Source organism: Myotis myotis, unplaced genomic scaffold (genome assembly GCF_014108235.1).
Source record: "Myotis myotis isolate mMyoMyo1 unplaced genomic scaffold, mMyoMyo1.p scaffold_m19_p_8, whole genome shotgun sequence".
NCBI classification, from domain to species: Eukaryota; Metazoa; Chordata; class Mammalia; order Chiroptera; family Vespertilionidae; genus Myotis; species Myotis myotis.
Window position 1 is genome coordinate 24360242 of NW_023416390.1, and position 27363 is coordinate 24387604.

At 40.4% G+C, this 27363-nt stretch overlaps 1 protein-coding gene across 10 annotated transcripts in view; it reads right to left on the reverse strand.

Moving 5' to 3' along the window:
* EPHA4 (EPH receptor A4) overlaps positions 1-27363 on the reverse strand; it is a 137473-nt gene that overhangs the window by 35823 nt on the left and 74287 nt on the right. For 9 of the 10 annotated variants that reach the window (XR_004969299.1, XR_004969298.1, XR_004969295.1 and 6 more), the window contains 2 exons: positions 24546-24884; positions 160-284 (listed from right to left, as the gene is read on the reverse strand). Coding sequence is in view for 2 of the 10 variants with exons in the window: in XM_036319310.1 (XP_036175203.1) it covers positions 160-284; positions 24546-24884 (464 nt within the window). In the remaining 8 variants the exon portion in view is untranslated. Of the gene's footprint in view, positions 1-159; positions 285-9597; positions 12490-24545; positions 24885-27363 lie in introns of those variants that run through there. The other variant, XM_036319311.1, reaches the window with a different exon arrangement.

Here is a 27363-nt window from a genome sequence, read left to right on the forward strand (position 1 = left end):
TTATAATTGGCCAAAAACCAGATGAAAAAAATAAAAAGAAGGAGAAGAAGAAGGAGGAGGAGGAGGAGGAGAAGGAAGGGAGGGAGGGAGGGAGGGAGGGAGGGAAAGAAAAGAAAAAAAAAGAAAGGGAGGGCAGAAGTTTGCTCATTCAATTAATACCTTCTCATAATACTTGACTTCATACTCTAAGATCACTCCATTGGGCCGATCTGGTTCCAGCCAAGCCAGGGCAACACTGTATCTGGTAACCTCTTTAGCCTGGACCAAAGCAATGGATGATGGTGCTATTGAGAAAAACAAAAAACAATAAAAATAAAAAACAGTTTATTTCAGGGGGAAAAAATTAGTGGTATCAGTCAGTAATTTCATTTTACTTAAGAAAAGTATAAAGGATTGCCTTGTCTTCCTCCCAATCCGCATTTAGCTCTTCCCCTGAACAAAAGTATACCATACACCATTTTAATGGTTCTCTCCAGTATCCTTTTGTGCATGGTTTGTCTTAGAAAAATAATCTCTGAAGTAAAAGCTTGGTAGGTCGACGGGTCTACAACGTCATTTCCACAGCACCTGTAACCATTCTTCTTAAAAGGCTGCAGGTATAGAGAATGCTGTCTACTTCTGATTTTCTGCAAGCCTTTGAAAGCCTTTGGAAATTTTCCCTTTAAGCTCACTGAAACTGCATCTCATCCTACTCAAGTGTCATCTTACTGGTCTTTAATTTTATACCAGCAAAAGGATTTGCAACTCTTCCAAGGGAACTGGAGGGAATGCCACAGACAAATAATTTATGTACCTTCCAATATAAATAAAAGTACTGCTTAATTACAGTGCAAGTTTCCAGTTTGAACACAACCATGCAAATAATGAAGAACACAAATAAAGCAATGATGTTCTCTCTGGACATACATGGCATTCTGCAATGATTTTATGAGAGTTGAAATATTGCTTTTGCCTACTAGTAGCAAACTTTTCCACTGAGAAAGACACAAAAGCAGCCTTCCACTCAGTGTGTTGTCAGGGGTGAGGAGGAGGATACATTTGAGATGTATAAAACCAATCTAATGCTTGCTTCTCCACTGTTGGGCCCCAGCCCCAGCCAGCTGTTGTTGAGCTCCACTGTGACTGACAAGGGTACTAATGTACCATCTCCAGGGAGCAGAGGTAGCGGTCATGAATTCAGCAACCTTACCTAATGAAGCTGGTCTGTAGAACCAGAGATTAGGGGGTCTTCCTAAATTGAATGTATATTCTTTTTTATTCCCAAATAGTGAAAACATCAAAAATGGCCACTGAGGAGCAACACTGTAGTGTTGGGTCTTCTAAATGTTCTTCTCTGAGACACACACACACACACACACACACACACACACACACACACACACCAAACCCTAACTTGAGGAAAAAATAAATTGTCACTGAAAAGGGAACGGGGACTAGCTTCAAACCCACTTGACCATATCTGACAGGCATATTGGTGGCACAGTCCACCAGGGAGCATCTCTCAGAGGTAGGTGGTCATTTGACAGCCCAGTATATTTGTTAAAGGTGGGGTGACAGTCACAAATACACTATGCCTCTTCTCCTCCTCTTCCTGCTCCTCCTCCTCCCCTTCCTTCTCTTCTAGAGCAATTCCAGATTGGATCTCAGGCATAAACACTAGTGAGAGATGCAGTGGATTCACATGTCCTCCATCAAAGGCAAACCCAAGGTTACTCATGCCCAACTGAGCCCAGCAGACATATGGAAGCCACTGAACATCTGAAGAAAATGAAAAATGGAAATGTGCTCATTAGCTGTATTAAAGCTTCCCTTCCCCAACACACACACACACACACACACACACACACACACACACTTTCTCTTTCTTTACTAGTTGACACAGAGCCATTGCCCAGCAAAACCCAAGGAGTGACATCCTTAAATATAGAGTTAGCAGGGAAGCTAAGAAGGCTGCCTGGCTGTGAAAAGCCATTTCACTCCAGGTAATGAATATATTGCCTAACAGAGCACTTTAGCATACACTCCATAAAAAGAGGCTCTTTAATCTCAGATGTTCAGGATTGGGAAATGAAATAGAAAAGCAAGGCCATTAGAAAGAAAGCAGGAGGGAAGAAAATCATGAAGTTTTAAAATGAACTTTCTCTCAGCAATGGTCTGGGTCAAACCCTGATAATCAACGGATTTCTCGGAAAAGAATTGCCTGGCAGCCCTTGGAGTGCACTGATTAACTAAGATGGTTCTCTCTAGCTGGGCTATCACTCAGCTGCTGTATGTGGGAGATGAGTCTGATTTCCATTTCAGAAGTTGGAGCAGGGATGTCTGGTGCCCATTCAAAGGCAATATGAGCTCAACCAAGGCGCTCCACAAACTCCAGGCAGGGAGTTAACAATATGATCGCATTAACTAACAGACTATTTCTAATGCAGCCCTACTTGGAAAATTCATATGCACAGAGTGTATGCACAGTGACTCGCTGTCATACAAATGGATGAAAATGGGGTTAAAGAGGAAAGTAGAATAAATAGCTCTAATTCACACACACACAAAATGATGTCCTGCGGCTGTGAAGTCCAGGTTCTTGGTGAACAGATGTTTTTCAGAAGAGCATTTTTATCAGGCTAGTGACAAAAGCATTCCCTGAGCAGGTCTGACTGAGAAATGTACTTCAAACAAGCCACTGCATTGTAGGATACTATGGCAGCCCCTCTCCCTATGGAAGAGTGCTCCTTACCTTCTCTGATAAGAAGAACACCAGTTTGGCAAAAGCTGGGCCCCACCACACTGCCTCTCTGGACAGAAGAGAAAACGGGGATTGCACCACATTATAAACCACATAAGGGTTCTCCCCTGGCCTTGCCTTCTAAGCTTCCAAGGCAGACTCTAACTCTACATCTGGAAGCCATCACCCTACTGGGTTATGACTGCCTGTGGCTTGCTTCCCTAGTGGAGGCCTTTGGCAATGGCATTTCTCAATGGCATTTCCCTACTCCAGTGGTTGCCAAGAATCAGTTTTCTCATGTCACCCATATAATTAATTGCTGCCACAAACCTCTGTATCTTGTACTATGATTTAAGTAACTTTTCTTAAATTGACACACTATACTACTTTGAAAGGAAATATTTTGAAAGGAAAAATGCCATTACTGTTATCACTTGCAATAATGGCTAGTCACCATAAAAATGAAAATAACATTTCAGTAAAATAATACTATCAACTCAATAATACTATCAACTCTTGCCTCTCCATGCTTTGCCAAAAGAGATAGGCTAGAGAATGAGAGATTTTAAAAGAAACTAACTTTCACACAGGGGAATTCAATATTATGTAAGGTTCCATCTGGGTCTTCCCTAAAACCATCTCGGATGCCATTGATGATATGCTGCCATACTTTGGTAAACTCTGCCAATCCTACTCAATTTAGAAACGTTCTGGATCCTGAGCCCCAGTATGCCAGGGCTCTGCCCTTTGCTAACAGGACTAGAAGAAGAAACAATAGACTGATCAAGTAACAGATTGAACATTTGTCCCAAATATGTGATTCAGTGGGAGCTTTGAAAAATAAATGCCTTAATTCAAGAGAGGGCTTCTAATTCATAGTGGGAATTTTGGTCAACATAGAAGACCAAGCAGAGGAAAGGTCTTGCTTCCCTCTCATTTCTCTGATTTACATTCTGAGACGTTATAGACACATTTATTTTCCCACAGCACCGACTCACTCACTAAGCACATACTGAAGGAGCACCAATGGAACAGGGGCAAAGAAGGGGAAGGGCAAGCAAAGCGGTATCAAATACAATCTTTTTTATCAAATTAAGTACCATCTTATCTTTTAGACTCTTCCTAACTGGAAAACAAACAAACAAACAAACAAACAAACAAACAAACAAAAAACCCCACAGATGTAAAATTTTTTACAATAGCCTCAGAGAGAAGACATTCTTTAATGTCAACTCAGAGGGCCCGTTTTCTAGACCTCAAGAGGAGATAGTTCCTTCAAACCCTCTTTTTATCCAAATTCTCTCATGGTGATGGGGAGAAGAAAGAGGTGAGTGCTTTAGACATGTAATGTACTTGCTTCAGCATCAGAGGAAAAGCCAAGAAGAAGCTGAGGACTGATGTAACTATCCTCACTGAAAGAGAGAGCTGCATCTTAGATTAAAAAGCATTCCTATTTACCCAGACTTCCTTGATAAAATAGATGCTTGCTATTAGGAAACTTTTGTGCTTGTGGACATAAACAGGCATTCTTTAATGGCTATCATTTTGACATAACACATAACAAGAAAAGGTGGTCATGCTTGTTGACAATAGCGTGGCTAAAGAAAGGTAAATGATAAATGTAAAAATCACAAAGACAAGCACTACCGAAGGAGAGCTTTTAAAAAAGCTTTATGATTTCATTCAGTTAAGCTCCTAATTTTCAAGGTTTTGAAGCAGAATTTCCAATGGCCCATAGATGTCTGTACTTGGCTGAATGAAAACAGTGACCGAGACAAGAAACCAGGATAGGGAGAAATGCAGTGTGGCTGGCAGAAAGAAGCATGGAAGGGCTTAGGAAAAGATTGGGGAGTGTGCTCAAGATTGGCAGGGACAAACTGGCAGAAAAGCAAAAAGGAAGGCTGAGCAGAGGTGCACTTCTGCAAACATGATAAGAATTTTCAGGAAATCCCTAGCACCCTGGGGCTGTGAGGGCAGAGCACTCATCTAGGACATAGGAAATGAGCTGCAGATGAAAACATATCTGACCCATATACTTAAAATATTCTTTAGTCACTTGTTTGGAACAAGAGATCAATGTTTAAATGATTTGGGGTAAAATTCCAGGTTTGATAGTTACTAGTTGCGATCTTGGGCAAGTCACCAAATTTCCTTGCCTCGGTTCTTCCATTTATAAAACCCCTTCCCGCCCAGATACAAGCATGCGAGCTGTTCGAATGTACCTTCCATACGGAGAGGGCTTGCCCTTGTTCATCCCTACATTCCTACTAAGATCATGTCTGGCACATAGAAGGTGCTCAATAAATTTGTCAAGTGCATAAAAGTGAACTAAATCTTAAAATCTAAAATACTCTTTGTGGACAGGAAAAAGGTTTTGTAAGTCTAAACTACCAGAAGTAAGTCATCCCTAAAACAACTTTTTATCTGCACCTGTTTCAGATGACCTTTGGTGAATTTGGTTTTGCTATTTAGGTTAACTAAGAGATTGACAATCAGGAGAGAAGTAAATGACAATTCTGATTATAACTGGAGTCTGTTTTCTATGGGACCTGTGATGCTTCTGAACTTTTTTTTGAGCACACAGCCTGTAAAATGTCATTCAAATGTAAGTTTACATTAAAATTCGCTTCACTGCACCTGTTACAGGCAGCATTTTGAGGCACCGCTCTTTTTGGTTGAGTGCGGTGTTGATACCTACTCAATGTGTTTTCTCTGTATCTGGAGGGCACATGCAAATAGTCCTCTTGACTTCCTATCTTGGAAGGTGCAGTGGTGTGGGGATTCCCCCACCCTCAAATCATAATCCTAAATCCAGAAAGAGCCACAAGCATCCTTGTTCGAGAATTCTGTGACACCAAAGCTTCTCCAAAGATGCACTAATGCAGGCTCAGTCAGTCACTGCCAGGAGAAGCCATTGGCTATTACATCCAAAGGACATTATTGTTGAAGTCTCAGGGTAATAGTAAAGAGCCCTCTGCAGTCAGGGGAAAGGGCAGCAAGATTAAGCATGGGAAACAGACTGTCTCCACACACCTATTGGAAACAAGTAAAATGGTAGTAAAATATCATTTTTAAAGATGGAGCAAAACCTAAGAGGGTAAAAGAAACAATTCACGAAAGCTTAGAGGTCAAATGATCTGAGCTTTCTATTAGAAAGCCAAGATAAACTCCCCTTCCCCCAAACTACTCCATATTCAAAATCTGACATATCCCTGAGGAAGAGAGGAGGTTTTCCAAATGGAATCCCCATTTGCCGTGTGCCTGTGGTTCCGTTTGGTTTAAGAGCAGACCACAATGCATCCAGAAGGCACATGTGGGTTTTATCTCTGTGTGTGTTTTCGATAAACAGAAACAGCACAGATTAGGGGCTGGATCATGACTTTCTAACAGTGGTACGTTTCCCAAGGAAGAATTACAGGATATGCTTTGATGTCAAACAGAGGTGGCTCCTTTTCAGAAAATGGTAAATTTAACTTTCTTTGGTTAAAAAGCTCAGCAGTTCTCCTTGCTCCCCACTGGTGTGAATGCTGTAATTTTCTTTTATTTAGTTCCTCAATGACTTGCCATTAAACACCTACAAGTCATTTTACTGCAGCAGTTTGGTCCCTGTGACACCCAAGTGGAATGGAGAAGAGGAAAAGAGATAGGGAGAAAAGAAAGGGAGGACAGATTCACTTCAAACCTCCACTTGTGGGCTATAAAACTATTTTGGGGGGGGTCCAGCATCACAAGCAGTGAATTCACAACAGTTTGGGGCATCTGGGGAGGGGTGAATTAGCTGAAACAGACTGCATTTCACTACTGGCTCAAATTAGGTGGGTGGAGGGAATAAGGAAGGAAGGGAACAGACGTGAAGAAAGGTCTCTGGCCTGTGGGCAAGGGGGGGTGAAAAAGGGCCTTTATAGAAGTCAAGAAACCTAAAGCATGGATGTCAGCAGTACACACTGGCCAAGGTTTGGAGGAAGATGACTTCTTAACCACAGCAGGGTTCCGTCCCCTCCCTGGGACCTGAATTTAAAGAGATGTTTATTGGAGGGGTCTTCCACTGATAAGCCCACAGTTTATAGTTCTCCCTGCTTAATGCAAATAGCATATTTAAATTTAATTACTCGGAGCTTAAGGTGGTTTTTGTTCCCCCTTTCTTTCTCATTTCAACGCCACAGCTCGGATTTGTTCTTTATCAAAGGTTTGTGCATTTTAAAATTCTGTCAAGCATCCAAATTAAATGCTTCAGAGCACTAATGATATCCTTGTGATGAAGGGTTTTGCCGTCACAGAGATGCTAAGAACTCTGGGTGCTAATATTAATTGCTTTCTTCCATATCCCACCAAAGGGAGGGAAGGATTTCTCTGGGCTTTACACTACCTATGGTGCCAAAGAGCAAGGAGTCAATTTTTTTTCACTGCAGTATTTTTGTGGTACTCCACAGTGTACAGAGGGCTTTCCTATACACACAATCTCCTTTGCACTATGCTCAATAGCCCTCTGCTGTTTTTTAGGTAAAAAGCATTAAATGACTCACTCCCATCCACCCCCTTTGTATATGTCACTGATGTTCAGAAATCTCAGCTTTGCACCCACCGTTTCTAACTGATGTACTGTTAATAAACACCTAAGCACATTTTCTCATAGTCAAGAACTGAAACTGGTTTTAAAACCAACCAAGCAATCAACAGCAGGTATAGAAAAGCTTAATTGTTCCAAAATTGATATGGAATTATTTTCCTTCACCAAAAGTCCTAGAACCAAATTCTCAGTTGAAATTTTAGAAGGCTCTGAATTAAATGAAGTTCATGTATATTTCAATACAGAAATATTAAAAAATTAATTAAGCTTATACTAAAGGTGTATGGGTGCTTTTTTCCCCACACAGTGATATCCAAGGCCAATACATACAGTCTATATTAAACAAATACTATAATAAAAGCAGGCCACAGTAACACTTACTGAAGGATACAAGAGACCCATGTTCCCAATGACATTTGGAATCTGATTTTGGAACACTAAGGATGCTTTAATTAAGTGATTCAAGAGTAAGACTACAAATCATTTAAATTACACTCTTACTTTACTTATTTTTCCTGAGAAATGGGTGGCAGTTTTAGATAAATCTTTTATAGAGAAATATTAGCCACATCTATATAATAAAAGCCTAAGTGACCGTTATGGCAGAATGACTGGAACGACCAGTCTCTATGATGCGCATTGACCACCAGAGGGCTGATGCTCAATGCAGGAGCTGCCCCCTGGTGGTCAGTGTGCTCCCACAGAGGGAGCACCGCTCAGCCAGAAGCTGGGTTCACGGCTGGCGAGCACAACTGTCACAATGGGAGCCTCTCCCAACTCTGTGGCAGCAGGCACAGTGGGCCAGGATGAGCGCTAGCGGCATGGTGCCCAGCCCCAATTCAGGCTCCGCCTTGGCCGCCTGCCGCTTGATGCACTGCTACATCCCCCGAAGTGCCCCCGACTGTGAGAGGGCACAGGCTGGGCTGAGGGACCACCCCCCCTCCCATGCACAAATTTCATGCACCAGGCCTCTAGTTTTAAATAATGTTCTTCGTAGCCATTAGGTTAAGTGTTTGCATCAGGAAGTTGAAGGTGTTGGGGCTGGCCTATGTAACTAACTGTCCAAAGATGTGAGTTCCCTTCCCATAAAGACTGTTACCTGGGATGGAGCTCCTCAAGCAAGGACTACATTTCCCAGACCCTTAGCATGCAGGATGGTTTATGTGAATGAGCTCTGGGCCATGGAATTTGGGTTGAAGAGATTAATTTCTTCTAGTCCTGATACATAAACACACAATCTGCCAGCTGCTGCCCAATTCCATCTTGGAAGCCCCTCATTGACCCTCCCCTCAGCATTACTAACTGCATACAAGTTGATCAAGAAATACTTTCCTATTGCATTAACCTCCTAACTGACATTGGGGTTACAACAAGGACCCATTCAAATAAAGTGAAGCCCAGTCAGCAAAAAAGAAGCATGTTCCTATAGTGACATTTTCATATAATAAATAACTGACTAAAATATAGTAGTATTGAGGCCTACATAAGCTTGAGCTTCAGTTTAAAGCTGCCTGAATGGCCTCCAGCTTCCCTCTTAGAAACGCCAGCTCCTGGGCATTCACAGTGAGCATATATCCACACATTTGTGACACACTGGTGAGTGCTGCCCCTGAGGTCAGTCATGCAGGAGCCAACTGGGCAGCTTTGCAGGGACACAATCATAGCCACAGGTCTGCTAACATGAAGGGCTGTAACAGAACCACACAACACTGGGCTGAAACATTGAGCCGAGCTTGTTTTAATGTTAAAGGGGAACAGACTGAGGTTCTCAAAAGGGCTTGGCTGAGTTTTCTTTTCAGAAGAAAGCTCACTTAGTCTTCATTGCACAGTTAACAGCTTACACAGTTGAAAATTTGGGCCATGTGAATCAGAGCTAAACAGAGAAGAATGAGCAAAAAGATGCGGTTGGCTTCCTCTGCAAGGCACTTTCACATCCTTAAAATTATTTAATCCTTGCAACTCTCTGAAGTAGTTATAATTATCATGTTTTATTTCATACCTGGAAATTCACAGAGCACAGAGAAATTAAATAATTTAACCAAAGCTATAGAATTTCAGTTTTAAATTCAAGTCTGCTTGACTCAAAAGCATGTAATCCTCCTTCCATATATCACATGTCTATGATAACACACATACTGAATTAGCACTTACTGAGTAACTATTATGGTAAATACCTTGCATGGATTAGTTTATATAATCCTCACACACACACACACACACAAAAAAAAAAAACACAACAAAAAAACAAACTATGAGGCAGATACTATTATTATTTCCATTTTATAGATTAGGAAAATAAAGTATAGACAGTTTGCATAGTTTGTCCCAAGTTACAGTTTATAAGTGATGAATTTAAAAGTCAGGTCCTAGAGCGCACTTTTCAAGCACTAATCTATAAAAATCCTCTAGTCTCTCCTCTCACTGGTAAGAAGTTAAGACTTGAATGTTAAAGGGCTTGTTCTCCCACAGCATCAACAGCAGCATCAGTAACAGAGCAATCTGAATCTGCAATGTGTTGGGTATCTATGTATATTCTTAGTTGCTGGAAACCTAGAGGTAAATTAGACATGATCACTGATCGCATCAGAACTACCTAAGAGCTAAAAAGGGAATCATCTAAAACTAAAAAAAAAAAAAATCAATTACAAAATAAAATAATAGTATTTGGAGTTAGAGAAGTAGAAAGCAATGAAAAGTAAGCAATGTTATATTCTTTGACCCGAAGTTTGCCTTGCAATAATTTATTGACTGTACACATGAACCCGATTTTTCCTATGTGTATGCATTTCACACTAAAACTATTAAAAACAAATACAAATATTAACTAAGAATACTAAAGGTGAAGTATTCAAGTTATTTTAGAAAGAACACCATAAAGACAAAATCTTTAGTTAACACCATAGGTATAGATCTAAAGATATCATGAATGATCTAAGTTTTTGTAAATTAAGGCTTGGGGGGGTGACTATTTAATCACTATGCTTGATACCGGAGTCATACAGTAACCCTTGCTCTCTGTAGTAAAGAAAATTCCTTACTTAAAGGACTGTTTTACTTTTTAAAATAGCTACTATCTTGAATTAGCATTACTACATGTACAGTCATACCATTACTTGTAGAATTACAAGTGAGTGACAGTCCATCTCAAAACCAAGACCCACGTCCCCCAGAATGAATTGAGAATGACTTAAGAAGCACCTGTGTCTCTGATGCAGTTCAAGTGTGTCTTCTGTTTTGTCTGAGAGCTGCTTGTTTTACTTTCTGTTTGCTTGCTAAGAAATTTGTTGGCAGGTTCTGACAAGGAGAGCCCAGCACTTGCCAACAGAAACATGGCAGGACCCAGTGTGTATTTCCTGTTAAATAAGAATGCCGGTTCCAAGCAAACAGGAAAACAAGTCTTTCCTCTGGAAGGCAATTTATAAGAATTAGCCTGAGAAAGACAAGTGCTTCAAGATAAGAAAGTGGATGGAGCAAAGCCAGCAACAACAGAAAAATGAAATAAACATAGGAAGAGGAATTGTCTCAATACGCCTCCGTATGTTGAAATCTATCTAGTATAGATTCTTAATTGAAATTATTTGGTAGGTGTCTTGGTTAGACAGGATGAAGATGTCTAGGCAAAGTGAGCCCCTCCATGATCAGCAATGCCCTCCAAAATAATCTGGAATAAAGTTGGTGTAAAGGAAATGTTCTCTTTAGCAGAAATATAGCACAGAGAGAGGAAAAGGTTTAGCGGCTGTGAATTAAGGTTTCTGTTCCTCTAGCTGTCGACTCCACCGGAGAGCTTTAGGCATTCCAAATCTGGAAAATAAAAGCTTTGCTGTGGGCTTCAGGTTCTCTTTGTTACTCAGACAGCTGCTAATCGTCCTGCTGCGTGAGGAACCGTGAGACAATGCTGTAACATTTAGCTTTCTGACACCCAAAGTGTCTAGATCAGCCCCCAATTAAAGATGTATTAATCACATACACTAAAAGCCAGGATGATAGATGCACCCAGTAAATCTCTGCTCTTGCCTTTTACTTTCCACACTCAGGTTGCTTCATTTACAGGCAGAAATGCTTAAAAGCCTGCTCCAGAAATGGACCAATAAAAAACCTTGTTCATTACAATTTCCTACCCCTAAAAAGCCTTTCAGAAAGAGGTAAGACATTGATCATGCCACTAAAAGAGCCTGTCTGCTTTAATAAATAGATCCAACGTGGCTGTTGTCATCTTTACTTTTTAACTGTGATAACTAATTCAAGTGTGGTTTTGCCACTTACTACAGGGATGCCCGAATCATTTGTGTAGTTTTATAAAATGCCATTAAATAATCCTAGGAAACTTGAGGGGGCAAAATATTACTAATACTAGTAGACTACCAATAATCTCCTTCAAGTCAAGCAAGTTACCCTCAAATCATGTCCCCAGGTGAGAGTGAATAAATGGTAACTTACTCTGGATTCACAGAACTGGAACAACCAAAGTTCCTTGAATTCCATGCTTTGAAATTCATGTTAATAAAAGAGTCTCAAAGTTAATTTTTCACATTGGTCGCCATTTTACAAGGGCATTGAAAATAGCCTTATTAAATTCTTCATCAAAGAGCATATCACTCATAACTTATTATAGCTATGACCTGGTAATCAACCCCAAAACAAACAAAGAAAAAAATTTAAAAATTAAAGCAGATAGCCTGACTGATTATCGTAGAAGCCCAGAATCCAATTTTCTTTTTCCCTCCTTACATATAGTTTTCATGGAAGGCATCTAATCACTATAACACAAAATGAAAAGAAAAGCCTCAATCTACGATGCTTATGTAACCTCAGAAAAGCAGCATTAGCCATTCTAAGTTATTGAAAATCTTTTGAAATTAGATTTTAATTTTTTTTATTTTATTTATGAGGCTAATGGAACCCATGAGAGACAAGTACAATATTTGCAAGGTGCCAGGTTGGTGCCAGCTCAAGGTGTGAGTTCCTTGGCTTTCCATGGAGTCTGAGTATATCATGAATAACTCCTTCCATCACCGTCACAGTGATGGTCCACCGTCGTTTTCCAAGTTGAAAGACTAGGAAGTCAATTACTGTCACTTATGATGTGAACACCTGTCGACTAAGACCTGGACCAAGACCAAGTCCATTACCATAGCCACTCAATGGCTGCCAGATGGTCGGGCCTTAGACCACTTATGATGGAGTCCAGATTCAAGGAGGTGACCTAAAGACAGAAAGGTCCAGCGTCCCATTAGTCATCTCCTGAGCCATCCAATTTCCCATCACATATACAGTTGGAACAGGATACCTACTTTTCCTAATGGTTGTTTAAAAGAACCACATCAGTGGCTCAAAAAAAGTTGTGGTATACATAAATTGATCATATAAGCTCCTTAACTTGTAAGCATCTTCAACAGCTGTTAACATTTTTATCTCTGAAACTACATTTTAGTAATTCATCTTTGTTTTTTTTCTTATTTCATTTTGAAATGCATAGAGAGAATGGGGGGGGAGGGGATAGAAATAAAAAAATGTCTGACAAAGCATAAAGGGCATAAAATTATAGGCTGCAGATGATCACCCACAGGGTGAGATAGGCAGAGGGAACATTCCAATATAATTTTAGTTGCAAATCTGTGTGTTCTATACAACTCAGGATTTTTCCCAGTTCAAATGTTGTTTGACTTAAAGAACAAAGGCTAAATTCTGACAAGTGATGACAATGGATGTTAAATAGAATGTTGCAAGTGAGAGAGATAAAGAGATAGATAGAGATAGAGAGAGAGAGAGAGAGAGAGAGAGAGAGAGAGAGAGAGAGAGAGAGAGAAGGCCATTGTGGTGAAGCATTAAGACTCTCCATTTTAATCCATTTGGTTTCACTGCATAGAAGTCTGCAAAAGTTCTGAACACAGGGTATCAAAATATTTAGGGGACAATATCCAGGAACCATAGAATGCTGAGAAGCTGGTTTTTAGTACTCTACCTAAGGAAGCCTTCATTTTATTTGAAGCCAATTATTTCCTGTCCAGTTTCTTGCTTGCTATGTAGACAAGCACAAAGAAGTGACTGGTAAGTAGAGAGAAGAGATTCAGAGACCTTTGGGTTAAATTACAACCAGCACATTTTGAAAATGCTTCATATACAAATGGTCACCACATGCTATGCTCTCAAAAATGTGGCCATGAAATGATACTCTTGCGAGCCTCCTATTTGAAACTCTATCTTTTTGGCAATTCTCTTAAAGCTATGACAGAGGTTAGGAGAAGGAGCATAATTTATGAGAAGGGATTTTAAGCTTGGGAATCTGCAACCATAGGATTAATTTTAAAAAAAATTGGGGGTATCAGCCAGATACATGAATTGTATGTGCCAGATAGTTTAAACTCCTACAGGCATTATGAGACCAAGGCTGAAACACCAGAGCTATTAAATTTTAAGATAGTATTAAGGCCAATAGATGTCTCCAACTGGATTTGTGCTTGAGAATTCAAGATGACTTTCATAGTCCTAAAGAATAACAAAGAATGTATTAGGAAAGTGATAACTTTTTAGGACTTGAAAAGAATTTTTTTTTTAAACTAGAAGGTTCACAGCATCTCACTGGGACCTTTCTTTAACACAACTTGTTGAAGTGTGAAATTCAGTATTATTTGCTCCACACAGGAGTCAATCTGTAAGTACTGGAAGGACTTCATTAGAACAACATTTCACTTAGAAATAGCCCCCTAGTATGATCTCCAAGAAGGACATTGGAGCAGGGCTTCAGCACACAATGGGCAGTTTATGGAAGGATTCAGTGTGTGTTCTGAAACAAAAAGAGGTGGGGAGAAGGAGAAAAAGCCACCACCCAAAGAATATGTACAATTAAAGTCATACCCTTGAAGTTAACAATGAGATTTAAAGGTCTTCGCATCTACCATTTTTCCTAAACAATATACTTTTTATTACGTAAAGATTCCTTAACTATATTATCAGCCTCTTAAAGCCACATGTGAATTAGCTGACTACTCAGCATTGGTGTCTATAATAAGGTCTGTGAAAATAATGTGTGTTTATTTTATTTTTTTTCATCACCATTTATCCCCCCTATATCCTATACAACTCCATCCACCCCGACCCCTGCAATCACCACACTGTTTGGGTGTCCATGAATTCTTTCTCTTTTTTATTTCTTTTTTGCTCAATCGCCCCTCACCCTCCACCAGAGTTGTCTGCTCGCTCTCTATCTAACAAGCAAAATAGAAACAGACCCAATGTGTGGTTTTTAAATTCTATGGCCAATGTTCCTGGTTAGAAAAAGATACCCTCACTTTTCACAAGGGAGATATTTGGCTCTATTCGATTCCTTGCTTTCAATGTCAAACAAAGAAACAAGAATCCCAATTACATGCTGTAATCACAATTCTGCTCCTATTTTAAATGGGGAGAAATAAAATGATGTTAGCTCCAAGAATCCCCAAGCCTCCAAAAGCATCCTCCTAGAAGTTTCCTGAAATCACACTCTCCTGTAGGACCAGGACCAGATTCAGGGGAATCCCACACAAGGAGGGGCTCCACCAGCAACTCTCAGGGTTTTCTGCAAATATCAGATTTTAAAAAGTCCCTGATTATCTTAGAGAGTGGAAGGAACACTTAATTAAGCTCTCAGTCTGTTGCATATTCAAAATCAGTGTCTGTTTGTATGTTGCGACCCTGGCTTTGATAAAGGAACGTGGACGAAGCTCTGTGCTCATCTACTTTCACACTTACTATGCTCAAAATAAACACTTATTATGCTAAAAAAAAAAAAAAATAGGGTTGATTCAGGAGGCAGATTTACAGCTTGCAGTATGTTATCTAGACAATACCAACTCTCCAGGGAGTCATTGTGATCTTGCCCCTTTCAGTGTTTGTTCTAATGGATGGACCTTGTCCAAGCTTGTTATGCACAATGAGCCTGTTGGTGGCAGATCCCTAGTTAGCACCCACTGAGAAGCTACAGTGACATATGTAAGTCTTCTCTGTACGCACTAGTCACTGACAAAAGTTTCCTAGATAAGATGTTTTTAATAATCTATCCAAAACCTTTTTGACAGTGAGGACCAGACTGCCTGAGAAATGCACGTCCATAGATGGTCATTTGGAAGACACCAGGCAAAAGGGAGCAGTCCACCCTTCCTCTTCTTCTGTCCCCCTCTCCTTCCAAGAGTGAGAGCAAAATAGAACAAATATTTCAAATCACTGCCACTTCACCCATAAGATAATTTAAATAGATTGTGTTTTAGAACGGAGTCCTTGTGCTTTGTTATAACAACAGCAAAAGATCCTTCAGGAATGCCACAATAAAGTTCATTAGGGCCGACTGACCCGTTTATCAGAATAGAGAAAGAAGGGATTGAATACAAGATATGGTTCTTCAGTGATCGGCAGATATTTTGCTGACTGTCCAGCACTCGGGGCACTGACCTTCATGTGTGGGACCAAATCATTAGTGAGATTTCCCAATGAAAGCCACAGTGTTCACTGGGCATGAGACCACACTGATGTCTGCCATCATCTCTCTTTTTTTCTGTTATTTCAGTTTTGAGACAGCCTATAAAATCTTTTTCATTCTTCTGGCAAAGACAGTAATGAAAAAGGTGTGTGTGTGTGTGTGTGTGTGTGTGTGTGTGTGTGTGTGTGTGTTTTGTGGCAAAAGGTAGATACTGGGGAAAGCCATTTAAAAAGAGATATTTTAAATGCTGATTGATAGAGCTAAACCTTACTTATCTTGACAGATTAAAATGTAAAACCTAAAAAACAAAACCAAAAAAAAAAAAAGAACACACAAGTCTTTACCTAAATACAATACGTGGGATGCTCCCTTATTGGGCAATCCACATGAAAACAGCACATGAATGCTGAAATTCAGAGAAAGCTCTGTATATCAGGATGACATGGACAAGAATCTTAATTAGTTCCTGTAGATTTCAGATCTCTCAATGCAGGATTAGTCCTGCAGCATGGCTCTTGGTTTTCCTGGTGTTTCAAGGAAAAAACTCTTTAAAGACATCAGTAGGGGGTTAATGGATGCTTTGATAAAGTTTCTCTGGATCTTTTTATTGATGCTCCATTGTGAACTGGAGTCCAGAGTCTCCTCTGACTCCTCTGAGGAGACAGTAATTAATTTAGCCAGTTGGAGCGACAGCTAGACAATTCAGAAGCCCATCTAAAATCTTTGCTCGCCCTGCCCTGTTCATTTCTCATCTCAGTTGGGCACTGTTTTTTTCAAATCCCTTGATGGCTTCCCCAGAGGGTGTAAAAGTTGGCAGTAGCATTCGAAGTAACAAGCACAACTCAGAAATAAAACGCAAAACAGAATTAGACTGTCAAGTGTTTAGAGTGAATGCTGCTGAATGAATTTTCCTTCTCACAAATGAACCTGTGTGCATGTTTCTGCAGGAGGGAAGGAGAAGGAGTCAGGAAAAATAGAGTTCTCAGTCCTGGGTGTATAAACACAACTTTCATTTTTCTACAGTGAAATATTCTCATCTTAAAAAGAAATGCAACCCATTTTTTATTCATATGCAATAATTACCACTAGGTTCTATAGACATTTGTCTATGCTGCTCAGTCAACCTTGAAGCTGGATAATTTAGTAGGTTCTTTTGGAAGGCTTTGATTTATTTCTCCTTACCAGGATGTGTAGTACCCACCCTGAATACAAATTCACGAATCCTGGTGCCACACACCAGAAGCCTGTATCATTGTATATGAACAGGTTTACAGTATTCTTACTTATTATCATAATGAATGAGTCTGCATAATAATGAGGGGGTAGTAACAATATTCCATGAACATAAATTGGTTTATGTATAAATTTAGAATCAAGAGACTACTCCCTTTAAAAAATTTAACATGTTTTTAAAATGTACATTTCCTAGGCATGTTGAACAACATGAGGAGCCCTTGCCTGGATCAGAGTTTTCGATGGGAACATCCACAGGCTGGCTTCTCTGAAGCCATTGTGTGTTTATTCAGGCACAGAAAGGACTTTCAAACCAGCTTCTACTTTAGAGACTTGTCCCAACAATGACATACTAACTCCAGTTGGCCCTTGAACAATGTGGGGAAGCTTAGGGGCACTGAGCTCTCCCCTGCAATAAAAAATCCAGTTGTAACTTTTGACTTCCCAAAAGTAACTAAGAGCCTACTATTTATCAGAAGTTTTATTAATAACATAAATAGTCGATTAACATATATTTTGTATGTTATTCGTATTAAATGCTATATTTTTATAATAAGCTAGAAAAAAGAAAATGTTATTAAGAAAATCATAAGAGAAAATATCTTTACAGTATTTATAGAAAAAACAAAAGCCAAAGCCCTCATATAAGTGGACCTATGCGGTTGAAGCCTGTGTTGTTGGAGAATCAGCTGTTCTGAGGATGTGCAAACAACTTTTCAACAAACCTCCTCAAAGCAATTGCTGTATGATTTGTTTGAAAGATTTTAAAATGTCTTTGGAAAGATTTCTGACTTACAGATTTCACTAGTTTCATCATGTGTTTTGCCTTTAAATTTCTTAGAAGTAAGAAAAAAATAACATGATTCACTTGAGATCAAAGGCAAACCAGAAATCATCTTGGTGAGGAGACATGGGAAAGAGCAGCACATATTATTACTTAAAAAGCAAATTGCTGCCAACATGTAGGAACCATACAATAGTGAGTGCTAAGAATGCACGTCTGCAAGAAAATCAGAACTCTGCCTCCTGAGGCGACTCAAGCCAGCTCCACAGTGTGCACTTAACCCAAGTGCCACTGGGAGAAGATGTGCCGAATAAGAAAGCAAAGGCGTATTGAAAACCCAATTATTTTTGTGAAATCTTGTTTATATCTTCAAAGCCTCTAAAGTAGAAGGGGTCTTGCCAAATATCAAAACTGTTTCAACTGTGAGATTAAGCTAAATGTTGGTCTACCATACCCTTTGCTGAACTGGTTCCAACAAACAATACTAACATTTCACCACCTTTTCTTTCTTTTCTTTTTTTATATTTTATTGATTTTTTTATAGAGAGGAAGGGAGAAGGAGAGGGATAGAGAGTTAGAAACATCGATGAGAGAGAAACATCGATCAGCTGCCTCCTGCACACTCCCTACTGGGGATGTGCCCGCAACCAAGGTACATGCCCTTGACCGGAATCGAACCTGGGACCCTTGAGTCCGCAGGCTGACGCTCTATCCACTGAGCCAAACCGGTTAGGGCACCATCTTTTCTTTTAAAAACATTTTTTTATTGATTTTTAGAGAGAAGAAAGGAGTAGAGAAAGAGAGAGAGAGAAAAAAACATTGATGCAAGTGAAAGAACATCGATCAGCTGCCTCTTGCATAACCCCCACCCAGGATAGAGCTTGCAATGCTGGGCATGTGCCCTGATCAGGAATCAAACAGGCAACCTTATGGTGCAGGGAATGACACCCAGCCAACTGAGCCACACCAGCAAGGGCATCACCATCTTTTCAACCTCCTTTCTCACTGTTCCTCTTTCTTGTTTAGTATTCCAAAGCAGGGGTCAGGGATGGTTAATACAGGGTGTGGCAAAAGTAGGTTTATAGTTGTGAGTAGGAAAGAACACAGTGTTTATTCTTGTATTACTAGTTATTGATCATTGTATTATTTTCTGTACAATCAGCTGTAAACCCACTTTAGCTCCACCCTGTCTGTTCCCTGTGAAGGCCACTCACTCTCTTGAAGTCACTCAAGTCTGTGGTTGTCCTGTAAAAGCAGCCTTAGACAACACAAATTAGTGGGCTTTGTTCCAATAAAACTTTATGGATACTGAAATTAGAATTTTACATTATTGCAAAATGTCACAAAATGTTACTCTTCCTTTGATTATTTTCAACATGTTGGAAATAGACAAACCATTCTTAGTGAGTTGCACAACACCAGGTGGAGTATCAAGATTTGGCCTCTGAGTCATAGTTTGCCAACCACACTCTAGGGCACTAACAGAAACTGGAGATTTGTGCCTCAAAAATATCAACAGAGCTCCCCCCCCACCCCCCCGCTTCTTTTTCAAGCTTACAGAAAAGCCTTGGTCCTGGCCACAGCTCATTTGGGTTTAATATCCCATTTCCATTCTCAAGCTCACCAGGACGTCTCTGTTTGTTGTGATCTCAAACCACACTTAAGGCCCACACAGGCACTGCCCCTCAGAACCATTACAGTCTGACTTTGTGCTCCAATGCCTTTCAAATCAGGCCGAACTGGACTTCCTGGCATCTTTCATGTTCCTTTCTAGCCTTAGGCATAATTACGCAATAGTCCCCCCTTACCCAGGGCCACCATGCCTAGAGCATATTACCTAACTGGTTGCTCTAAGATGCTTCCTTTTCTCCCACCATCTCCTTGAAGCTTTCCTGTTACTATCTGGAAGGCAGGTAGCAATTACACCCAGTAAGGATGAGAATTCCCACTGTTCTCCATTATCTCATTCAAATAACATAATAGGTCTAATTAAAAGGTGGCAGAGAAGGAGAGAATGGGAACTTACCAGTTGAGCAATAAAAGACAGTATGCCTCTTGTACTTAGTTATTTTCTTTTCTTTACTCATTATTTTGGTTACATTAAATTTCTCACTCCTCGACAGAGTTCACTGATTGTTATTACTGTAAATAAATGTGTTAACCAACAAACATCTACTATGTGTGGTGCCGGTGTCACCAGGAGGTGTTCTGCCACTTGATCGTTGGTGTGGCGTTTCCTGGTGGTTTTTAAAAATTGTCTTCCTAGAGAACAAGGCCAGTCTAACAAGCAGCACCAGTTCATCCAAGGGCAAAGCAACTGGGATTCTCCACAAGAGGCCCCAAAGGGCCTTCTCTAACTACCTATCCTCTGAGAATAATGTGAGAACATGAGGTCCCCAGCCCAGAGCAATGGGAACAAGCTAAGACAGGTTGACCATAGAACCCTTATAAGGTGGGCACTGCTATGAAGTCACAAGTTCTGTTTTTCAAACATGTCACCAGAGCAGTTTCTAAGTCTTGCCACTACAGAAATTTTGAATAATTATTTACTGTAGAGGCATGTTTAGCAGCATGCCTGGCCTTTACCCACTAGATGCAATAGCACATGCCCTGCTCCCAACTGGGACAACCAGAAATGTCCCCAGACATTGCCCAATGTCTGGAGAGAAGCCTGGAATAGCTATAGTGGGGGTACAACTAGCTTACTGTTTTGCCCTTCGAAGTAAATACTTTGTCTGGCAAGGTGGGGCTTAAAGGGGTGAAAGGAAGGCAGGATTCAGGTGTATTCTGATAATTCTGCTGAAGCATTTTTGGACTTTTCCCCACTCTTGGAATTGCCTTTAGAGCCAGTTTCTGAACATCAGAGAGAAATAAGCCCCCGTTCTTCATGCTCATAGCTCATGTCTATGTCCTTGGAATAACAGAATTTTAGGATTGGAAAAGATCTTAGAGATCAGCTAGATTCAAATAATTATATAATCCATCAACTATCTGAACTCCTGCGAACTCAGAGTTTTCAAGATGTTTGTCACTAGGACACCACAGCTGTGCTGAAGAGAGATTAGCAGATGTATTTCACTGTGAAAAATCTGGAACAGTGTCACATGCAAAATATAACTCAAAAATCACTGCCCTTGAGTACAATTTGGGATTAGTGTAGATTATCAGCCATAGGATTTCCATAAGGATTTAAAATAACACAACCTAGAGAATGGTCCAGCCCCATAGCTGGAAGGCAGGTGAGGGGGTCTAGGGGTGCACAGTAAAACCAGGCTCATTGATATTAAGATCTGCTGGAAGCCATGACAGCATTTTTAGTAAAAATATTCACAGTTCTGTTGTTCGGCCAGGAAAACCTTATTTTATTTATACAGCATTTCTCTCTCCTAGTGACACATGCTGTATTTATTTGCCTGAGATGGTCCACTTAAGTAAAAGTAAACCAAAGGAAAGCCATCTAGAAAACAAATCACCCAGCAGTCTGCTTATCCATTTTTCATAAACATCAGAGTCATCTCCTTCTAAACAAAAGGCAGAGCAGTTGCCAGAGGACAGAAAGTGAAGAAAGGGAAAAAAGAGTTTGCAAGGGGAATCTCACTCTGTCCCTCTTGGTTGTGAATGTCGAAAAGGCATTCTAAGGAGAACGTCCATTACCTTGTTTTTGTACAGGGCAACTTCAGTTGGAGCTCCCACCCACCACCCTCTCCCCACCTCTTCCTCACTGGTCCTGGCATAGAGGTGGGAGTGGGGGTGACTTATCTCATGAAAAGAATTTGGGAGAAAAACTATGTCTTAGCTCCACCCACTCTGCTCTCTCAAACCTGCCTAACTGCACAGAGTGACCCTTTGGGCAAACTTAGGGGTGCAAGCTTTATATGGAAGGGAGCCTACAATTGGCCAGCTGGGCTAGAGTGTCTGGGGGTGACACTGGGTAAGTGTTACTAGAGCTAGCTAGCCCTTTTGACCACAGATATAAAGCTGACATTCTTCCATCAGTTGATCAGCAACAAAGCTGACATTCTGAGTTCCCATTGTCTTGTCTTCTGGGTCAATTGGGTTTGAACTCAGGAGGGGAGGGAAAGGTGTCAATAGCCCCTAAGACAACACAGTAAGATGTAGGTTAGAATGATTTAAATAGCCACGGTGAGAAGACCAGCCCATTCACACCACATTCTACAACTAAAGGATCAAAGCCCAGTTACAGCTACACCTCCTCGTCCAGTCTGCTCTCACAAATGGGGAGAATGCCAAGCAGAATATATGAGTGCCATTAATTATGTAATAATTTAAAAAGAAGGGAGCTCTCCCTGGTTTCAAGTGTCACTGGCTCTGACATTAGCTTGGATGAGTCATTTCACCTTCATGGAGCTGTGCATCTGTGGTCTCAGAGGTGGTGATGATAAAACCAGGAATTCTAGATTTGGTGTTTGTTCTTCAATATGTTACTGATGAGAGAAAGAACCCTGTGAAAACTGAGCAAAAATGAGAGCCATAAAATTTTGTGGCCTCCAGGTTGTAAATGCTAATATTCATTGATTCTGTGTATTCCTCATGGAGTGAGACATCATTGCCCATAAAGGTTCCTTAGGAATTTAATTTAATGAAATAATAGAAACAGTTACAATTAGAATACAATTGTGTATGTGCAAATATGCTTCAGAGAGCTTTGATAGCATTTGTGGCTGCTACATTTACCCAAATTTTGGCCTACATTATTAATTTGCCCTACTATGAAGAAAGGGTTTGTTAATCAAAGATAAACTCCCCCAATGATTTTGAATTAGTGAGCTCCAAATTATGGTAGGATAATGAGGCAGGGCTGTGCACATATACGACGCAGCTAAGCAAAAGCTTTCTGGCTGGCCACATAGGAGGTCTCCTTATTGAAAGATTTATTTTTAATTTTGAACAGCTTCCCAGCATCACCCTTCATGAAAATTAAAATAAGGAGCTGGAATTTTGTCCTATTCAGCAAACCTCCTGCCAGGACTGCTCACCATGGCGGAGAAAACAACCTCACTGTGTCAGAGGAATTCCCTGTCCACCTTTCTCCTAGATCTAAAAGAATTACACCTACATTTTTAGTCCAACTTTGACTGTTCTCTTCCCTCACTGTAAGGGGAGGATCTTTAGCCTGTCTTCTTCCCATTCCTTGCCCCTTCTGGCCTGGCAGGGGTTGACATAATCCTTTGGCTTGAATCCTTAGGTGTACAGAAAGCCATAGACGTCTCCCCACAAAGTCTGTGGGAGCCAAGCCTGTCCTCAGCACATCTCCCAGAGGCTGTTCTCTGCCAAAGAGAATGACTTCACCTGTACACTAAGGCCTCAAAGTCTCCATTCCTAGTTCTAATTCAGTGAAGGACACGAAGCGGTGATGTGTTTTGAGAAAAGCTGGAAAGGTGCTTCAGGCTGAACATAAGGATATCGACTGGCTCACAAATCAGACTCTCCAGGGTGTGCAAAGATCACTCTGCACCTCGTTGGCTCCTTGTAACTCAGACACACCAGTGACACCAATGCATTTCCCAGGATCAGCACGCGGCATTTCCAGGGCATTCTCCCAGAAAGAGCACTAATCAAAGACTGGCCATCACAGAGTGCTTGTGATGCCATCAGAACCTCCTAAATCATTCTAGTCTTTATATAAAAACAAAACCAATGACCACTAATAGCGTTCACAACCTGGAAGTGCAGAAATTAAAGACAAAAGCATCACCAGATGATCAGTTCATATCACATATTTTAAAGACCAGCCGCCTTTGTGTCGCCGAAGCTGCCTTTGGGGAAGATTTGCCTTTCTAGCTCCAGTTCAAAATCTCCCCCAAGTCTTAACTTTTTATTTATTCTAGAGAGTTCAGGGGAAAGTGGAAAAATAATGGCTTTGGATCGGGACACTGGAATACTTCTCACTAGAGATCAATTAGTACAGACATATTTTACCTAACTATTGAGTGCACTTACTGAAACATGCATTTAAGAGAAAAGTGCAGGAAGAGGTGATAGGATTGTGGGCAATTTATAATGCTTTGCCAGCAAAGTTTGTTGTTCTTAAGAGCCTCACTAAAGGATAAACTATAGTTGTGTGTTTTTTTTTTTTCCTGCTCCCTCTAACTCTCCAGAAATAAGTAACAGGGAGCCGGCAATGGAAAACATGTGGCGGGAATCCAGAATGGAAAATTAGCATGAGGATGCGTGGAAACTTCTTCAGGGGAGGAATCGGGATGAGTGGGTCAGGGGCTGGAATTCTAGATTCTACTTTGCATTTTTAAATATCTGATATTTAAGATTTTACAATAGTTCTGCAATGCATGCAGCAGTAACACGGCATGAATAGAAAATATAAATATACTACAGCAAATATAAATGTACCAATACAGATTAGTAAAAATCAATTTTATAATCCTAAATAATCTGTAAATGCTCTAATGTCCAACCATGGACCTTGTGATTAAAATGGCCAGCCCAAATCCCTTAAAAAAGCAGTCTAGCATGGAGTGACCCAGCTCACTAGACTGTTATCTGGTTTCAATCACTGTCTTGGTCTTCATTTAATCTCCTCCTCCTAGTACAGGGTGTGTTATGCAGTTAATGTCCAAACATTTATTTATTGAATGAATAAATGTTCATCTAAGAGTCTTTTGTGTTATAACACAGTTCACAGGTTTATAATTAGGTCCATGTAGTTCTACTTTAATTTTAGAACTTTAATATCATTCATGGATATCAACACAAGCCCCTTCTCTATAATGTGCACATTTAGATCATTTAATAAAGTGGATCCACTTCCTACCTGCTTGGTTGGTTGTCACGGTGACAGACACTGACTGATCCGGACTAGGGTTATACTTGGACACTCCATTCACCGCCCAGATTTCAAATGTGTAATTGGTATGAGCCAGGAGGTCAGTGATGGAGACTTTGGTGGTCTTCAGGCCATTCTGCTGTGGGGTGTAGTGGACCCCACTGCCACAGGGTCGGCACTTGCTAGAATCACCAGCTCCGCATTTCTTGCACACCACATTGTAGGAAATGTCCTGGCGGCCACCCGTGTTCTGAGGAATGCTCCATTCCAAGTTCACTGAAGTCTCATTGACATTTGAAATCAAGTTTAGGGGAGCAGATGGTGGGCCTGGAGAAAGAGAAAAAAACATACCATCACACCAAGAACTGTAAGGATCCTTTTGGAATCTCTCAGTTTCTATTGTTCTCTGCAACTTCAAGAGGTAGATGGGCCCATTTGGCAAATAATGCAAAAAGAAAATCGAGTTAGCAAAAAGATCTTTTAAAATAAAAATAGAATAGAAAACTGTAGGTGTGAGTGTCATTTTCATTTGTGTGCAAACAAATGTGGCAATACCTGCCACTCTGAGATGTAAGGCCACTCTACATCAAATGAGCGCCAAGTCCAGGCTTCCCCTCTGAAGTGGCAGGAAAATATCACAACTTATCCAGTTTCAATCTTATCATCTGAAAAATGGGTATGCAAATGCAATTCTAGTTCCCAGAGCTATTGTGGGACTCTGCTAAATTAAAAGATATATACCACTTCTGAAGATAAATGGTGATTCCTAAGTTGAGTATGTCATCAATATAGAGGAAGATTAAATTGTTTATTGAGTAATTAGTTGGAGCCGGTTTAACCTGGTTGCAAATATGTTGAAGGAAGGTCCTGTTGCTGAAACATCCCAGCTTGAGGCGGATATTGTACAAAGGCACCCAACCACACGTGCAGCACTTGAACTGACCAAGGCTGCCTAGGCTTTGCTTTTATGAAAACATTAGTACCTGTTTACACCAATGGAAAGAAATCCAAAAATGATGTTTGCATTTATGAAAAAAAATGGTAAAAATTGTGTTTTGCATTTGTTTTGCAGCAAGCTGTTATAGAAGCAGCGCGCACCCTGCAAGCCAACCTCCTTTCCCAGGAACTCAGCATTAAAGCATCAAGTTGCCTTAGCTTTGAACTGTGTCTGTCAGCATCTGTGCTTTATCTCAGTTTACTTTGTGCATCCCTTAGCAAGATGTGCCTTAAGGTGGTGGGCCATTTCAGCTTAAGAAAGGTTTCACAGAAACTCTCAACTTTCAGATAGTGGGGTAGGGAGGCGGGGAGAGGGGCCTGTACTCATTCCAATGGACATGCAAGAGTTTCTGAAATATGAATGGTGGTGGTGGAATAGAACAACTGATCCCAACAGATAGTGGTGGTTTAACAACAATCTACACTAATAAAAGAGAAAGATGCAAATTGACCATATTTTGCAATGCCCACCAGCCAATCAGGAGTGAGTATGCAAATTAATCCAACAAAGATGGTGGGTTAATTTGCATACACAGGCACCGCCCCAGCTGCTCAGGGCCTCTGGGCAGCGTGGGAAGGCAGAAAGGAGGCTCTGGCCAGAGCGAAGGTGGTGCCAGCAGCCAGGGGAAGGAAGGCCCATTCTTGAACGAACCTTCGTGCATCAGGCCTCTAGTAATAATAGATAAGACTATAGAACAATGATGACTCTCTTGCTGTAGATTAGTTTTTACAGGCCAAGAAGTTACCACACAAAAGAATTCAAGAAGAAAAATAGGTGTGGGAGACATGAGAGGTAATTTTCCTGACCTCAGCTGGTTCCAAATGTTTAAAAGACATTTCCACACTCTAATCAAAAATATTTATTCAATGTGAGAGTCGGAAAGCCCTCTCTTTTCCTTCTCCTTTCACATTGTGATCCTCTAAGAAAAGAGCCAAAAGTGGGTTTTAATGAAAGTTTGGGATTTCTTGCTCACTGTATCTATTCTACTTCTATTTTATCTGTAATGACTGCTTTGAGGAAAGTTACCTGGAGGCTTGCGTGACGTCAGGCAAGTGTTATCTCATGGACCACAATGGAATGTACTGTTCCACAGTCACCTCCGAGAGAGAGTTGTATGTAATCTACATACAAGGGGTTATATTCAGTACTATTCAGCTAATGGTGATGAAGAGCAAAAGAATTTTGGTGATAATACTGAATAAGGCCAATTTACTCTCCTTTTCTCTTTGTACAGCTTAATTGAAGACTTTACTTTAACAAGGTAAGTGTGTCTTCCCAATGTCTCCTTGAGACTAATTATGATGTCTTCTGTTCCCTTGCCTGATCTGTGAACCTTACAGGGAAAACAATGTTGTAAAATTTGTGTTAAAAGTGAGATTACCCCACAGAAATTTCCAGAAATAAAATACCAGTGTTCCTTTTGTTTACATTTTCATTTGTATTAAGGGTCCTTTGGAAAATAACAAGGTCAAATAAATGGTTTCTGAATAAACGAATAGAGCTCTTTAAAATCACAGACTCCTAGAGCCAGGTAGGATGGTAAAGGTCATTTGGTCAAACAGCTTCATTTTAAAGATGAGGAAATTGAGATCCAGGAAGTGAACCTGATAATATGGAAAGCTTGTGCAATATAATTAGTGGCAGAATCTAAGATCCATAAGTACTAACTCCACTTTGGGGTTATTTCCACTCCACCATATGGCCCCCATTTAAGGTATAAGAACAACAAAATCAGCAGTTTCAACCAAAGTTTGAGATGTAAAGGTAGGAAGAGGGAGTGTGTATCATCAGTCCTGTTCAGGTTCTGTA